General features: G+C 35.5%; 1 protein-coding gene and 1 long non-coding RNA gene across 6 annotated transcripts; one reads left to right on the top strand and one right to left on the bottom strand.

Annotated features, from left to right (window-relative positions):
- The first annotated feature begins 5,589 nt into the window (after positions 1–5,589).
- LOC117206553 lies at positions 5,590–8,276 on the top strand. Its single transcript, XR_004487414.1, has 2 exons — positions 5,590–6,281; positions 6,447–8,276. It is a non-coding gene; the product is annotated as an uncharacterized LOC117206553 (long non-coding RNA).
- LOC117206552 (glutathione S-transferase 1-like) lies at positions 8,108–18,558 on the bottom strand. Of its 5 annotated transcripts, none has more exons than XM_033446014.1 (7): positions 18,441–18,558; positions 10,838–10,920; positions 10,526–10,672; positions 10,385–10,443; positions 10,166–10,310; positions 8,596–8,766; positions 8,108–8,515 (listed from the first exon to the last, which is right to left on the bottom strand). In XM_033446014.1, the coding sequence occupies exons 2-7, from the start codon at positions 10,844–10,846 to the stop codon at positions 8,372–8,374; spliced, it is 675 nt and encodes a 224-aa protein (XP_033301905.1). In that variant the 5' UTR covers positions 10,847–10,920; positions 18,441–18,558; the 3' UTR covers positions 8,108–8,371. The 5 variants fall into 5 exon arrangements, with proteins under 5 accessions (XP_033301905.1, XP_033301899.1, XP_033301900.1 ...); XM_033446008.1 differs by lacking the exon at positions 18,441–18,558 and adding an exon at positions 17,822–17,863; XM_033446009.1 differs by lacking the exon at positions 18,441–18,558 and adding an exon at positions 17,754–17,835.
- Between the last annotated feature and the right edge of the window lie 538 nt (positions 18,559–19,096).

Raw genomic sequence — 19,096 nt, 5'->3', positions numbered from 1 at the left:
GGTATCGGAATATGTAGAATGTAAAAAGAGCGGCTAATTTATTTGTCAATTTTCTCTTAATTTCACCGTATTTCGTTCAAAGCGTCGTTTCAATTACGAAATTAATGTATGGATCGACCAGCGCGCTACTTTATCGCAAATTGATATGAAATTAAAATGCTAGACGAAGGTCGTCGACTATTTATAACTACTGTTGGATCTTGACATAGTGGAAAGATATCGAAGATCACAGATTTATACTGTACAATGTAGTTAAATAACATTTCAGGAAATCATCGATTTACGATAGACAAAAACCGATTAATGACAATCGAAAATAAATATTTTAAATGGCGCGTTGGCAATTACGATGGTTGACCTCCAAATTGAGTAGCATAGTCACACATACACACGCACACGAATTCTCCAGCTCTTCCGCACACTTATCATTATTCCAATTCAAGATTACAAAGATGCGAAGTAATTATTGATTTGGAAATACGTACCATCTTCACTCTGTCATTTGTATAATCGCTGGCATTCGCGGATGCATTTACGAAAATTGTCGGGAGCTTCCCGAATGTCATAACAATGGGAAAGATAAGAAGAAGAAAAAAACAAATTCTTTCGCGTGAAATTATAAAACGATTAATGTCTAATGCAAGACACTGAAGCAAAATCAAAGTACTCGTGTGTCCGTGAAAGCGTAATAAAAATGTAAATACAAATAACAATCCTCCGATAAGTAGAATACAAATTTTCATGATGTAATCCAATGCAGCTGCGCGTAACTATAAATTTACATTCTGCTGTTTCACCTGATGCTCGTTGTTTGTTAAATCAGTGATTATAAAGAAACTTGTTTGAAGGGAAACATTCCGGTCGGTGGATGGTTTCATTCATTAGCACGTCACAGATTGTGTGCACTTTCACTGCGTTTGTAAATTATGTCTCTCAGCTACGTTGCACAAGCGAAACGCGTGATAGATCATGTAGGCTCTGGAGAATATTTTTTACAGTATTGATTAGAATATTGATGAAGTTCTAGTTTGATCTCCTCCTTCGAGAGGTAACGATAATAGCAAAGAGGATAACGTATTTGCAGAAGATTGAAGAGACACCTGACGTAAGAAAGGAAGACCAAACTTGGACAAAGAAATCGCAATTTACCTTCTTCGATATTAGATAATCGATAAAACGATCTCCGATAAAACAAAGGCATTGTTTCGGTAAGATTCGATAAGATTCAGTAGGATTAATGAAGAGAAAAAAATTCAAGGAATCTTTGAAGGAGAATCTAAAGATACGCGATTAATGAACGTAATTCTATCATAATCGTTTCCTTAACCTCTTCCGTTTCAGACACCTGACAACCTAGAATTTACTTCACAGTGTAATTTAAAGTTCTAAATAATAGAGTATTGCTAGCAAAATCGATTCTTTATTATCAAGATGTTCTCGATCATTAAGGATCACGAGTTGCACGGTTCAAAGTCGACGAGCCGACGCGGAACGATCGAAAAGACAATGATTAACACTTTTCACGATACGTCAAAATCCTTGCGTGCTAATTTTCAAAAGTCCATACATAGTAATATCACACGTACAAGTAACAGAAGGAAATCTTTGAATACGAAACGCGTTTCACAACTTTATGAGAGATGCTTGCTTCCTTTAAGATAATTTAAACGTGGTGCATCATGAAGCGTTGAAAGCATGTTTTGATCAATGATCGATAACAAAAGGCAATAGGAAGAAACAGCAGCATCGTTTTTCTCAGAAGCCTAAACAGATTGCAGCGGAGCGTAGCTGGTCGAACAAGTTTCCCGATGTCATAACAGCGCGTAGACCTTGCCAATGGGAAAAGAAGAATAAAGGAATCTCGGAAGGGAACGACACTGTATTACTTACATTCCTCAACGTGTACACCGCAACGAGAACAACAAGTTGGAAGCTTGTTTTACATTGATAGACGGACGAGCCGAATCGAAAAACTGATTGGTTGAATTTGCAAAGCGCTCTTCGAGCATCGCTCTCGAAAGTTCTGACCGTATGCGAACCGAAAGATATTTGCTGAAAGGGCAACAACGATCGAGTTACGAACAGGAAGCCGGATATATCGGAATATGAAGCGTTTGCGCAGAACAAAAAGAAAGAGAGACATTCAACAAAGAGAAAACGCTGTCGACGCCATCAAAACAAACCGCTTTGACGCGAACCTCAGGCCCGATCGTTTTGAATTTCAATCGAACGTTTTACATTTCATGCTGGCACATAATTTCTGAAGCGTTCCGAGAAGGAGGCAACCAGGGCCCCCAAAGATCCAGGGAAACATGAATCGGTAAACAACGCGGTTCTCCTTGCGTAACAATGCAATCACGTTGTAGTACTTACGTTTACTTGCTCGGTAATTTCCTCCGAATCGCGCAGTTCGATATATTAACCTTCGTTGCTTGATCGTCGAACAAAGCACAAGCCCGAGGCTTCAATATCGTTCGAACCTCATCGATCTGACGGTTTTCAAATTCGTGAAAATGCAGTCGCCAATACCGCGTGTTGTCAACACACCGTCGTCGGACGCGGGAAAAAGGAAAAACACGGAAGAACGTTGCACCGATCGTTGGTCTTACGATTACGTCGATTGAAACGAGCAACTTCGTGATGTCGAGCGTCGATCGCGTCAAGAACTGATCGTTATTGCGTCCAAGCGACGATATGCGATACAGTTCAGTAGCGGACGAAGCGTTCCTTTGCGCAAATTTTTGGCAAATGTTACGTTTAAACGGACAACCGCTATCTCCTCCACGAGGCGCGTTCGAACGAAAACACCAGTCGAAAGGGAACTCGCCCCGACCTGTTCCGTCGGTTCACGATCTTCCTTGCTCTTACTGTTCGTCTCGCAAAAGAGAAACACACCGACTCGCGTTTATGCACACTTGGACGACGGTCGGGGGCCGACTGTTGCCACCACCGTGATCCACGACCACGTGGACCTTAGCAATGCCTCAACATCCGCTCGTGAATATGTATTTATAGGTTCGTATACAACAACATGGTTGTACGCGAATGTTTCTCGCCTAAATGATCCCCGTGGACCTGATATCCTTCAACTTCATCTCTTCCTTTTCCTTTCTTTCTGTTTCTTTTTTTTTTCTATCCTTTCTTTCGCGATTTCGGCTCCGACCTTTCAACGAAATAAAAGCAATCGTTCTCGCTATGGTATTCAGAGACACGGGATAAACCATGGACGCCTGAGGTGTGATTTGTTTTTTACCTAGAGCGCCCTATGGTTCCCTTTCCTTACTTCCTTTATTTTATCCTATTCGTTGCATCGCTCTTGAAAAAGGTAATCGAATTCCTCTGGGAGAATCAGTGGAGCGGTACTGTTTACTCAGATTTGTTTCCTGAGAAAATGAAAGAGGAGAAAGGGATAGTAAGCCGCGTGGAAAATCTTGTACAGCTATTGATATTCATTTGTTCATCGGACGTTCAGAAAATAGGATTTACATATATGTAGGTATATTTTAAAAAGAACAAGACACTGAGACAAGGATTCGCCACAGGAGTTCTTGTATAGTGATTCAGGAACTCTTTCGTAGAAATCGAAATATGTTGTATATATAAATATCTTGATACAAAAGGTATAATGTATAATATATAACGATACATAATATATAGTGATTCAAACTCATACACGATTAACATGACGATCTAAAGTGTATTGAAATTCGGACGATTAAAAATTCCAACAATTTTATAAATAATCCCTAACTTTATCTTCAGCGTTATATCGTCGAACTATTGTCCACCCATTTATTTTGTTGCGAGGGTCATTGACATTCGAGCCTGTTAAAATTGAATAACCTCGCGTAATCAGTGGTTTTTAACGTTGCAATTTAAAACAACAATTTTGTATTATTAATCCTATCGCAGATCCTATCGATCGTACAATTCGTTAATTCCAGTGAATTGTCATCTAGTGAATTGTTACCAATACTTAAATTTATTTACTTGCGCAGAAGGAGCGTCAAAGCGACTTTTGACGACCCGATTTGTTTAGCAAATAGACGCATACGGGATTTAAGACGAATAGGTCGATCGACTGACCTCTTGTTGTATTGAAACGTTCAACTGAGACCAATCATACGCAGTTGCCTATCATTTCCATTATCGAAACTCATCCTCTCATCGGTCAAACGATTGCTTCGGTTATTAATTAATATTAATTAATGGTATCTAGACGGAGGAAAATAAATGAGCGCCAAAATTGTAAAATGATGAAATTAATTATCGTTCGAAAGAAGGAAAGTATCAGACCGAAATTTATACATTATCGTCAGACAGAATAAACACTTTGCGTTGCGCGATACATCAAACCACGTTTTTCGCCGATTAACTACGTCACGACTTAGTTACATAATACTAATTTCCAGAATATACTTAAAATGGTCGGTTTGCGATTTTTCATAGAAATTTTAGAAATTTTCAATGGTGCATCTCTGAGAATTTGATTAATTTCTTTTCCAGTAAATGAATAAAAGTTGTTCTTCTCGCATTATCTATTTTTTTATACACACCATTAACCATAAGCGTTGGTGCATCTTCTAATCGTTATATTTATTGAAAAATCTTAACAAATTTTACTGTATTTAAAATTTTACATTATATGGCATGTATGATGCGAATAAAATGACAAATTTTTACTAAAATAACTGGCGAGTAAAACCAGTAAAAATTTCAATTTGTACCAAATACATATTAATACATCTAGTGGCATACTAGTAGATAATATCTTAATACTTATGGTCGATACTTTCATGGTGGCTTCTTTGATTCAAGTTTTATGCGTTATAACCAACCATAGAAGTAAGATCTTAAGAATACACTAACGTACACCTAATCGCGATCCTTCTTACATTCTCAATGGCGAATTTCTCATCATTTTCTCTTTCACTTTCATCACAATGTACCTAAGGTCTGCCAGTGTTTCGTTAACAATTGCCATTAACATCGTATAAATCAACACCTATCGTAACGAATATACGAAAAAAGAACCTCTCTTCGTTACAAATATCAGTGAAAAACTGTGCGAACCAGTTCCAGACAGCGTTTCAAAGAATTTCTTCGTTCGACAGGAGCAGATGGATCGAGGATTTTCGTGTGGGGACTTCGCCAAGAAGTTGATACGATCTTCTTCGTAGAACGATTTAAACGATCGTTCGTTTATCGTATTTTCTGAAGCAGTATATAAGAAGAAAAATATTGATCGACGGGGAAATATTCGATCGAAGCGAATCGAAGGTTGTCCAGGCAGGAACTAAATAGATTCGAGAAGACTTGGAGTGTGTAATTGAAAGTGTTTTTGCCGCGGGATGGTTCAGGTATGTAGAGATGACTTTAAGGGAGATAGACATCACAGAAGAAAGAAAAACGAACAACCGCATCTCCTCGTTAATATCCTCAAAGCGTGAAGAGAAATAAATGGCTCAAAGGCGATTCCTCCGTGGTTCGTAAATATTCTCGCGTCTCTAATATAAAGAACGCTACGTGGAAGGGAAACTGAAGATGCTTGATCCTTTCCTTCATCTTCTTTCTTTTCTTTTCTTTTCTTTTTCTTTTCGAAAACGGTAGGTCCATTCTGGTTGACTGAAATGAGATTCTCTTCTTTTTTCTACTCTTTATCAGTCACGGGTGGTAATCCTATTAGCGGACACGAAAGAGGATAGCGGATTTCCACGTAACCGAATCGACGATCCTATTTATCTGTATTTTTTAAGCCGCATAGCTGAATCTAAAAATACGAAGCACGTGGTATTTAAAAAACGAGAACCAAAAAGCGAGAGAACCTGTCCGACCAGAGCTCGCCCTCCGCGTCTTATTTCGTAGAAATCGAGAATGCTGGGGCTGCATATGCGTTGCATTATACCGACGTAGTACCGGCCGATGCGGTGACTATATCAGAAAGTAAAGAAATGGTTGCATGAATTCATGCCAAGGGGAGATCCCACTGAAAAGAAAGAGTGAAAAACCTGTCTCCGTCGTTATATCGACAGTTACCTAATAAATACAGAGAGAGGCAAGGAGGGAGAAATAGGTAAAGTATGACGCATTTGCGAGACGACTAAACACGGTAAAGGAAGAAGTGGTGGCTAATTAATCGACTTCTCGTGCAACGCGTGCATTTCCCGTAATCACGTTGTTTTCCATACAATATCCACGCATAGAAGACAATGAAAGTGGTCGTTTAGACAGATCGACGATATTACAAAACGTGCAGTAGTCGAGCGTGTTAACCGAACAAGGTAATAATTTCTTTACTTATCGATCTCCCATACCTGAATACATCGTTTCATTGCTACTGAAAATAGATTACATAATATTTTATATTTGAAAAGATTAAAATCAATCTATTTCAAATCGGTGTGTCTCCGTCAATTTTCAATACTTCATGATTATCGAAATTTTAGAAACCAACTGGAAACAATCAAATTCTCGTCGGTGGTTCTTCCAAACGAGATTGGACGATTCTTGCGAAACTTGGAACTCGTTCAGTTCGATTCCTCGAAACCACCTACCGAGTGCAATAATCTTCTAGACGAAACGTAGATTCCGATTTGCAGAGAGATCACGTTGATTCGCATCTATCTTTGGACGAAACAACGAGAAACAAAAAGTCTCGTGCGCATCCACTGTGCCATATACGAGATTGATCTTAAATCTGTGCAAATCTACAAAACGAATCAATATATAAAATCAAATAATGCTAAACAGAAAAGCTAACGATGTATGCCAAGTTACTATTATTGGTATTATTTCTTGCAATTTTCTATCAAACATATGATACACCGCGGTGTAATGATGAACTATTACAAATATAGTCGCAACCAGTTTCAATGGAGTAACAAAAAAGTAGGCAAAAAGACGTTTGTCCGTGCCATAAACAGGTTCAATGTCAGCGATTGCGTAGGTTCCATCAAACCGTTGGCAACACAGTTTTGACCTGTCACTGTAGACCATGAATTTTCTTGATTACCAACCTTCCTCGTTTCCATTTCCGCATACGTCATAACGGCACACAATTTCGTGAAACTCAAAACTCCCAAGTTGATTTTTCGTCTGCCATACAAATAATTATGAAACAGATGAAAATGAAGCGTCTCGAATACTAATCGAGAAAATGGATATCAGCCACGATTTACACGGTTACGAAACGGCGTAGAGGCATAGCAAAATCTGATGAAGGCTTGCAATTTATAGATCCTCTGTGTAAACGTATCCAGAGTCCAGAGCAAACAGGACATGTCGTAATAATCATAGATACGCGGATTAAAGGACGTCAGGCCGTCGATGATATTGTCTCGGCGATGGTGGTGACGACAACGTGTAATATTTGGCTTCTGACAACACCTCTTCTTTGACCCTCAACGCCAAGTAATCGTATCTTGAGCCATACTGACTCTTTGACATGGTAAGATAGAGTTGTTTGAATCGCCTAACATCTCGAAATTCAATCTTGAACTTTTTATAATATAATTGAACTTTTCATAATATGATTAATCTAGTTGAATATTATGAGACACGACTAGTCTTTAATATAATAATGAAAGAGTGTAGGTGTAGAGAATATCGCGTGTACTTTAGATCCAGCAAGACCAAAAAATGCGGTGGAGTATAATTGTACGAATCCTCTAGCATTCTTTTGTTTATTTATCGACCTATGTCGCATTGATAACAATGGAGAAATTCTATGGCTCACAATCGTTGCTCCTTGTGTGGTCTTCACGGTCGAATGTCGATCATGTGACCATACAGATATCTTTGATAACACTAGAAATCAGAGAGAAAGATACAAAAGGAATATCGCAAAAAGACAAAAGTGAAAATACGCGAAAAAAAGACATATTAATCAGAATACGAGTTATCTACCCTTCCGGGAAACATCGTGTCCGGTGAATGATATGCACTGCATGTTGACAATAATGAAATGAGACCTTCGCTCGAGCGTTACTGCACGCCATTCGACGAATAATGCGTCGCTAATTAAACGACATTTTGTTTACGTTTTTTAAGTGAAGCTAAGAGAGAGAGAGAGAGAGAGAGAGAGAGAGTTTAAAGTGAATCTGATATAAGTATATATGTATTTTTATTAGTATTTGTCATACAACTGTGTATAGAACAAATTATAGCAAAATTACAAATTTAAAAAATGATATATAAGAAATAAGAAAAAATTGTTAGAACTTCACACATATTATCAGAGCAATCACCTCACTCTTCCACTCTGATTATAGATATATTTATTATATCTATATATCTATATATGTATATATGATACTTATTTATCTATAGATATAGATATATATATATACATATATAGGTATATTTTATATATTTAGGATTTGGGGAGTGCGGAAGTAAGAAGTGGATGTAATTTTTTAAGCCCTGGTACATTCCATTCTTTGTAGCTTAATATTTCTTCCTCGCAGCTTTTTAGCCAAGCCTTTACATTCGGATATTGATCCATATCCACCAGAATCTAGAGAAAACATTCGGAAAGATGTCATCTGATTCTCGAAACGTTGTGATATTCGTTTTAATAAAAATTAAACAACTTACAGAGATACTGCTGGCCAGAGTTACGCAACTAATATCCGCGACAGTGTAAGATTTGCCGACCAACCACTTCTTCTTGCCTTCCAGAACCTTATCCAAGTACAAGAACGCTTCTTTACATCCGTTCAACTTTTCTTCGGTGATAGTAGACTCTTGTCCCAATATTATCGGTAGCTATGACAGTGAAAAATTACAAATAACATAAAAAGGAAAAATACATAAAGTGTAGAAAATGTAAATTTAAATGAACGAGGATATAATAGAATTGTAAATATTCCGAATTAATGATGTGGATATCATCAGCCTATGAAATTATCTGTCACTGCAGAAGGTTTGCGTCATGAGCAACTGCGTTATAGTCTGCACAAAACCAAACTTCCGGACGCACATTTATTTCCAAGGGTCGAAGTTAATTCGTATAACTTCTAAGTCTATGTACAACGTACATGTTCTACTATAATCAACCGTATCGTATGCTTACAACATCAACGCTATGGGTTAGATTTAGGTTTTTAGTGTGGATTCTCAATTTCTAGAAAGAATCTGTATATTTTCTCAAATTTATTCTCATATGTTGCTTTCACGTTAGCTTATTAATCACCTGGATTCCTAACTAGAAACGTCATATAGTGATCGTTCGAAAATTTGCTTGAATTCGAGAAAAACATAAAAAAAATCATTATTGATATACACGACTCTCGTTTCTCTCTCGTGATTCTTTCAAATATATATCAATGATTCTCTTAAAACATTAAAAGTCTTTTTTACTTGCTCGAAACCGAAGCAAGATAGAGTCGTAAAAAAATTCGAAGGCCATAGCAGAATTAATATAACCCTCTTTTTTCAATTTCTTGCCGAACAAAATCTTTCATCTTTTTCTCCAATTCGCATAAACTTAACTAAAAACGCGCTTCTTTCTCCTGTTCGGAAAGCTTAAAACTTGCTTAATTACATTAATTACACATTACAACATTAGTAACATTAATTTGGCCTTGCTACTAGTTAAAAGTGTATATGTATAGAAGTACACGTCTGGAAACGAGTCGCTCGTAGTTGGCCCATCACGGACAAAAATGTACAGTTAGCTGACTTTATTAGGCGCCGTAAAAGGTACATAGGATGCTCAAGAACTTCCTGCCGGTATCACATAATGCTCCTGCGTGTACATACGCGCGGAAAAGCGAATCGCATTAACCTCCTTTCGCGCGACTTAATCGGCCTCCCCGATGACCGCCTTTGTCTAGTACAGCATCATCGATAGGAGTGCACGAACTAACCTATGTAAATGCGCAACACAAACGTTTCCTTCCTGTTTGTTTGAAAATCTGTAGCGCGATGAAATTCTTTTATCTTACTATACGAGTCGTGGTGAAAGTGAATTTGGAAAACTGGCCTTTGGATGCTTGACTATACAAGTATTAGCAATCACCATTGTTTTATACGTGCAACGGATTTCCCAACGATGGGAAAAACGTAAGCCGATGACACAAATGGATAAGATGACAATAAGATGTGAAAAATCTGACATACACCAAATAAACTTCACCACTCACTCGAACAATGAATTACTCACCAAAGTGTGTTTCACAAGAGGGAACATTGTCGCCGCTTCGAATACGAGATACTGTTGAATCTGAGCTCGCATCTGCAGATCTTTCGGGTATAGAGAATAATCATAATTTGACAAATCATCAATCACATAACAAACGATAGCGTGACTGAAAAGAAATCGATGTTAATTATTAAATAAATACATCAAGAATTCAAAGTAGAAGATATAAAAATGTTTTACCTATCCATAAGAACAAAGTCGTGCTCTTTTAACACCGGAATCGTGTGCAAAGGATTTATCTAGTAAAAAAGTTAGAAACAAGTAAAAATTTTAATTCCATTTTAACGCGTTTCGTTTACTGGTAAGCATTGAATTTTTTACTTTTAAAAATGCCTCTGATAGATGTTCCTTCTTCTCCAGGTTAATCTGACGAATATCGAACTTCAGCTTAAGTTCACTAATCACCATTAGAACGGTACGACACTGTGGAGTAATGTCATTTACGTATATGGAAATATCCATCCACTCCTGTAAAAATAATTCATCTTTTACACATCCTGATACATCAGTATACTTTCAAGAGAAAATAATATCTTTACATCGATTTTACATAAAGTAATGATCGTGTAACGTAATGTAATTTTAAATACGTACAAGGAGAGGGCTAAATTGTTATTTTAAAGAATGACTTACATCACACATTTTCTTAAATGTCTGATGTACACCTGATGTACTACCAGAAGATGTAGACCTCTTGATGTTTTTTCAGCGACTGGCTAAAACAGATAATCGATGATTCGATATTGGTTAATATTTTGATCAACGGCGCTCGGTTCGCCGCGACACCGATACCTGACACGAGTTCTCGAGACAGGTTTCCGTGTCTTATCGCCCATATACGATATATGTAAATAACGGGAACCAGGTATCTGTGTGTAATCCATTAGTGTTGGTCCGATTTCTGTAACGTAACGTAATACGTACGTATCTGGTATATATGTACCTCTTTCCTCACCTCCTGCTATCCTTTTTCACGTATTGTTACACATACACTATAGAATAAAAATCACCTAACCACAGCAATAATAATCACGATTCTATTCGTTTCATCGATTTCTACACTATACAAGTATACGTTAACAGCCTTCACTGCGGTTCCGATTTTTACCTCCTACGTTGCTATGTGCTAACAAATTACTTTTTCTAATTTTTCTAAATCTTTTTATAATTTCAAATTTCCTTTAATATTATATCTTTGTCCTTCTGCATTACAGTCGCGCAAGATGTTATTCAAATAATCATCTTTGCCCATTCAAAACTATGGCAAGGAAATAAATAGGTGAAAGTCACTGCCGCGAACGAGCATTAATTCTCGAGAGATTGATAATTCCATCCGTTAATTAGACTGCGAATTTCTATATAATTTCATATCTCTACGCAGGAAACTAAAGAAATGGTACATACGTATTAATTTATCTATATAGTACAGAATAGAATCTACGTACTAAGAATTATGACGAATACTCCACTGTGTCTGTAAATTGATCGTAAATGCATATATGGCGTTGTATGGATGTATGCTGCGATTCATAAAACAAGAAACATTATCTATTCTGTTCTAATTAGAAAAATATACACGTATTCAAGTTTGATGTTCTCTTTATCCGTAACTAATAAATTAGATACTAATTGTCAATGAAAGTTGAGTTATATTATTTCCATATTAAGTCATATGATATACAGTTAAAATTAACCGAGTACCAAAATGAATTTGGAAAGTTTCTTTATTTTCTTTCCTGTCTTTTCACTTTTATTCGACGAGAGTTCCATGTTTCACACGAAAGTTTCAGAAAATTGAGTTAGGAAATTTGATGAAATAAAATAAAAGCACGTATGTATGTGTTATTTGCCGGATCAGACCTCTACCCTTTGCAGTCTCCATGGCAAAACAAAAATAACGCAAATGACTTATTCTTCTTGAAATTAAATAAAATCTTCGTTTGAATTACACGTGTCGTTATGCAATAGAGAAGACATTGACTAGTGCAAATACGATTATCATAGAACTGGACAAGTAACCGTGGTAATTAGATACTCGAGAAACTAATGACAATGATCTTGGGTTCAATAACGAATCCGCGGTCGACGGGATGATAAGAGGAACGTGCTCACAAAATCTAAGTCGGACGCGTAATATTCACGGGTCGTAAGGTGTTACTCTTTTCGTCGATGAGATCGCAAGAAGGAATGAATTTCCGTCCCGATGATGCCACAGAAGAAAACTATAATGGGGTGTGTCTAAGGACACGAGATCATCAGATTCGTTGAGGATAGCCTTCGTTCAGAAAGTAAGGGAAATTGGCGTTGCCGCTAATTGGTCAATCTCCACATCGGTGGTTAGAAAAAGATGCTAGCCGCCCTCGAGGGAAAGTTGCTAGTGGGAGACGTCGTTCGTTGAAAAATAGGTCTCCTCTATCTTCTCGTAGTTGGGACAAAGACTGTTTGTTTGAAGGACTTTAGTTAGCTAAATCTTAAGATTTATAACGGGCCCTCAGGCTAGCTGAACATGTACTGCGGAGACGCGTCGGCATCTGATAACCATCATACTCGAAGAATAGGATCTGCGTGTGGCGAGCCAGACGGGACAGAAACCGTTGGAATGTATACCGACAGTAAACACAAAAACCCGGTGTTTACTGTCGCGTGCCGCTACAAATATTTCTTTTAAGGAGAGCTATAGAATTACTCCGTACCTTTGTTAGACAAAGCGTTCATCCCGTGACCGCGGCCACGTTCGGCGACTGGCTGTCGCCTCGAGCCCAAGCTCATTATCACAAATTTCGAACAAATACAATCGGATCGAAAGACGACAATTGTTTAATTACGCCTATGATAGAATCTAGATTACGGTGTTATGGGATTATCCCGAAGTTCCAAAAGGGAGGCTTCGATGTCCTTTCATCTCCGACATATAAATATAAATAAATATGTATATATCATACATGAATATTATATATATATATATATATATATATATATATATTATTATCTTTTCTATATTCAGAGGCAGGATCACAATAGCTATTATTTTATTCCTTGGATAAATCTATCACACCGTTCTGAGCCAAAAAAATCTTCTTTGCACATTCTTACATGGACTAGGGATAAAAAAAACAAAAGAACATCTTAAACTTATCGATTAAATCTATCGATTGTAACTAGAACTATCTTCTAGTTACTATTTCTTGTAACTAACGCATCTGCATATGGATGCAAATTCCAATGATTCCCTTTTGGAAAATCTCACGAATATAATGATGGCGGATATCTATATGTTTCGTGCGACCGTGGAACACTGGATTTTGAACAAACTTAGCTGCACTCTGGTTGTCACAATATATTTCGATTGCTCTTTCTTCAACCAATATATCAAACTTGCTTAGAAATCGTCGCAAGTATACGGCTTCTCTAGTGGCTTCTGTTAGCGCCATGTATGTAGCGGCCTCGGTGCTGGAAATTGCCACACTTTTTTGCTTTCTAGATTTCCATGATATAGCACCGTTCGATAGTTTGAATATGAAGCCAGTTCTAGATTTTATATCATCAATATCACCTCCCCAGTCGGAGTCGACATATCCTGTTAGATCATCACCAATATCCTTCTTTGGTCTCCTCATTTTGATAAAATTGCAGGTCTAAACAAAAATTTAATTTTCCAAGATCCCTTATTTCGAACTTTTTCATTAAGTTCTCTTTAAAGTAAGTAAACAATTTATGGTCGTTAGTGGGTATTATTAGATCATCCACATAAACTGCCAGTATGAGGATTTTATCTCTATCAGTTATTGAATAAACACAAGGATCTTCTTCAATTTGTTTAAGGTTAAGTTCTTTCAAGTAACCATTTAATTTATCAAACCATTGTTTATCGAAGTGCTTCAATCATATAAAGATTTCTTTAAATAGTATACATAATCTTCCTTGCCCGGTACTTCAAAATATTTGACTTGATGCATGTAAATATCTTCATTCAAATCACCATAAGCATATGCCATGGTTATATCCAATTGACATAAATCCAATTTTAATTTAGCAGCTAAGGCCATTATAACTCTAATGGAAGTTAATCGTGCCACGGGAGCGAAGGTTTCATTGTATTCAATACCTGGTTTTTGAGCAAAACCTCTTGCTACTAATCTAGCTTTTCTGCATTTAACTTTTCCATTTTCTTTATATTTGGTCATTAAAACCCATTTTGATTCAATTGGAGATCTATTCACTGGACATTTTACTAATTCCCAAACGTTATTTTTGATCAAGCAGTCATATTCCTTTTTCATAGCTTCTTTCCATTTTTCTGCATGAGGTCCAGATAATAATTCATCTATTGACTCAGTCAAATTATCATTGACTAATTGTACAGTTCCTTGATTTTATAGTTTTATAGGGACAGTTTTATGAATTTTCCTTGGTCTACCAACATTTCCTGTTCGCATTGTTTAGCCTTTCTTGCCCCCTCGTGACCACAAATCTATCTTGAACACAATTTTCATTTTGATTCATGTCTTCACCATCATCATGTTCTTCTTCATGAATCTCTTCTGAGATGTCTTCGTCAAATTCTTGATTTATCAGTTCATATTTAAATTATTCAAGTTCATTTTCAGTTTCATCATTGTGGTACTCAATATTTCTTAAGAAAGAAACATCTCTACTTATTATGACTTTTCTTTTACTTGGATCCCATAATCGAAACGCTTTTGATTCATCGGAATATCCAATAAAAATACACTTCGTTGATCTTGCTTCAAATTTACTTTTATCGGGCCGCTTAGTTAATACATAAGCTTCGGTACCAAAAATTTTAAGATGATTCACATTTGGTTTCCTTTTGTGCCAAATTTCATATAGTGTTTTACCATGAACTGTTGGGCACCTATTCCTAATATATGACACTGTATTAACAGCTTTCACCCAAAATTGGATAGGTAACTTTGACTGGATCAACATACATAATGCCATCTCCATGAGTGTTCTATTCATTCGCTCAGCTACTCCATTTTTCTGAGGTGTATGGGAAGTTGTAAATTCCTTGCAAATACCACAATTTTCCAATTCATTTGTGAAATCCTTTCCTAAATATTCCAAACCATTATCAGTTCTGAGGGTTTTTATCTTTTTACCCGTTTGTCTTTCAACTAAAGCTTTAAATTTCCAAAATGCCTTTTTAACCTCATCTTTTGTCTTAAGGATATACACATATACAAACCTTAATGTGTCATCAATAAAGGTGGCAAAATACTTTGCTCCATCCAAAGATGTTTGTCTTATAGGGCCACATACATCAAAATGTATCAGTTCTAATATTTCCAACATTTTTAATGTTGTTTGCCTTTCAAACATATTTCGCAAGTATTCATTTTACTCAATCTTACGTTAGGTAGGCCATTTACCATATTTTTATTTATTAATCTCCGAAGATCAGATTCATTTAAGTGTCCATATTGATAGTGCCAATCCATAAGTATATTTCTGTTTTCATATACCATACCAATATATTCAGATTTTGTATCTACAATATATAAATCCCTTTTACAAATAGCAGTAATAACGATTTCATCCTTCTTTCCAAATATTGTAGCCATTTTATTTGTAAATATAATCCTTTTTCCATTTGCTGTAACTTTTGATACTGAGATCAAATTTGCTTTTAATTCTGGTACGTATAATGCGTTTTCCAATCGAAATTTCTCAAGTTTGTTTTTTATATAACTAAATAATATTGCAGTACCTTTACTTTTGATTTCAGCTAATTTGTCATTCGCTAATTTTACTTTTTGATTTCTGATTGGTTCTATGGATTCAAAAAGTCATTGGAATAAGACCTGATTTCTCGTTTTATAAAACAATATTTTACAAGTCTTGAAAATATAAACAATTGGAAGCATTCGAATTGTTGCAAAAACTGAAAAGGATACCAATGGAATGCTCTGATATCGAGGATAATGAATTCTCTGAGTGTGAAGGAAGTGAACCAGGGGAAAAAGAAATTGAAATTTGTAGTGATAACAGTAATAGTGACATTAGTGACAAAGAAAATGAGTCCTCAGAAAATGAGTAAGAGAACATTTTGAATTTACGCAAAAGATGTGCTCGGATGCTTTCAAGTTCTGAAAGTGAAACTGAAAGTATACAAGCTAGTCCAAATGAAATTGCCATAAACGGAACTAAGTGGGAAAGAATTCAAGAAGGGTCAGCTTCTGGGAGATTACTCTTGCACAATATATTCAAAGACAAATGGCAAAAAAATATAGCGTGAAATCGGGATCAAGAAGATAGCCACTTCAAGTATTTTTTAATATTTTAGATTTAGCTGGCATAATTTCCTGGATTTTATATAAGAAAACGACAGGTGAGTAGATATCCAGAAAAGATTTTATGTTTCGATTAGTAGATGAACTTGCCGCTGACAATGAAAAATCACGGATAGAACATAGCGCATCTGAGATCCGAAGTACGTCAAAGAACTCACCTTTTATTCTCGCAAATGGTGTCAGACACGGTACTGTAATAATAATAAGACCACCACCATTTACAATCTTTGTAAAAAATATGTAAAAAAATGCACGCAGAAGAAAGCTTATGTTTGTAAGAAACGTGATGAATGATAAATTTTGTACCTAATAATTTAAATTATATTTGTATTTTATTTATTCTATTACGCTTATTATTATATTCTTATATTATACTTCTTATATTTACCAATGGAAATTTATTTTAACATTCTTATTACCAAAGGTTTTAGTACTGAATATTCTTCATACTTATTGCACTTATTGTTATTATTAAAGTTGTTATTATATAGTTTTTATGATCTCAGAATATGGAGTTTCTTTTGTAAGATAATAATAGATCAATAAATATAAAAATATTCTACTATTACGTATTTTTTAAAGAGCGGCCATTTCGACCGACTTTGGTAGAGGTAGCTACGTCTCAAATGCCGGTAGGCCTAGCGTTGCCTCCATTTGCAATTTCCACGTGTCGTAATTTTCTTTGTTCAGTTTTTCAATACTTAAACTCGCCCCGCTCGACTTTTTTTATATTCTTTTGATAACTATTATCACGTAAGCAATTATTATATATTCGATAAAGCGCCCTTATGATATTCAACACTGAATCATCGATCATGCTTTTTTTTTTCCTTTTTTTTTTTTTTTTTTAGGTTATCTTCTGCACTCCTCAATATTATTACTATTAATAATATTTTCAATAAAAATAATAATTAATTATTGAACCTGGGTCTATAACTTGTTCTTTTCTATATTCAGAGGTAGGATCACAATAGCTTTTATTTTATACCTTGGATAAATCTATCACACCGTTCTGAGCCAAAAAAAACCTTTTTCGCGCATTCTTACATGGATTAGGGATAAAAAAACAAAAAAACATCTTAACTGTAACTAGAACTATCTTATAATTACTATTTCTTATAACTAACGCATCTGCGTATGAACGGCGAGCACGAACTCACGTTATCATTTTCAACATATATTTAATTATCATATTTAAGAAAACGTATTTCTAATAAGCGAACCTATCAACTTACCAGCGTTATATAGTCGTTATAATAGATAATTCGATATTACCACGTGATGACTTAGTAATAATACTTACTTAAGAAATATATGAACAGCGTCGTCGAGAGCTACAGACTGTCTATAATAAATAATTGTACTACGTGTATATATGAGTAACATAGTAACGTTCAACACTTCAAGTTACCTATCCTGTTTATCGGATTGTACTCCTCTCAGAAGTAAACTACCAACTATAAATGTTAAAGAACGAGTTATTTATTTATCTTTGTACTCTTTTCAGAAGTAAACTACCAACTGTAAATATTCAAGAACAAGTTATTTATTTGCTTCTATTATAATTGTACTACATGTATATATGAGTAACATAGTAACGTTCAACACTTCAAGTTACCTATCCTGTTTATCGGATTGTACTCCTTTCAGAAGTAAATTACCAGCTGTAAATATTAAAGGACGAGTTATTTATTTATCTTTGTACTCCTTTCAGAAGTAAATTACCAACTATAAATATTCAAGGACGAGTTATTTATTTATTCTCTATTATAATTTAATTTGATCATCTTCGACGCACTTACATTATTTCGTTGATGACAATTTTTTGCATATTAAACATTTCTTTCTTTTTTCTTAATTTTAATACAAGTATAAAAATTTGACGTTTAATATGTAAATCTCGTAATACAAAGATCTCCTACCTTTCTAAACAAATGTAACGATTGATGCGCTTGCGTTTATGGCCGACAATGTACATTACGCACACAGACCAAATTCATCGTGTCAATGGAAATCAAATGTATGTAATCGTTACACGCGATAGAGATTATTTCAATAACGTTTTACCAACTATGGTAAAAACTTTACATTAACTTTCTCACGAGATACACGCTCGTAAATAGTTACTATAACTGATCGTTCTCGGTCCATTAATAGAAAAGAATATTCGGTACGAAGGGACAAATATGGTGATAGTCAAAAATATTTTCTCGGGGCCACTTTTTTTCGAGATTTCAAATCTCGAAAATGATACTACATATTTGCATTACAACAGTCTTGTAACTGATAAGAAAACAAATTCAACGATACATTATTCTTGGTATTGCACTGGATTACATATCGACAACGAATATAACCGAGCATAATTTCAAAAGCGTCACGGATTCGTAGCACAAAATAATCTGATAAATGAGGACAGGGTCAATGTTACGCAATGTTACGCAATACGAAAACAATCGATGTTCTAACCGTTTATGATAACGCGTTGATAAATAGCGAAAGAAAAAGCAATTAATATATTACGAAAGATTAACGATCCCATGAATTAAGAATATTTCAATACTCTGTAGAAATATAT

Source organism: Bombus bifarius, unplaced genomic scaffold (assembly GCF_011952205.1).
Source record: "Bombus bifarius isolate JDL3187 unplaced genomic scaffold, Bbif_JDL3187 scf7180000008008, whole genome shotgun sequence".
Lineage (NCBI taxonomy): Eukaryota > Metazoa > Arthropoda > Insecta > Hymenoptera > Apidae > Bombus > Bombus bifarius.
The sequence above is the reverse complement of the archived record's forward strand: the minus strand, read 5'-3'. Positions and strand labels throughout refer to the sequence as shown.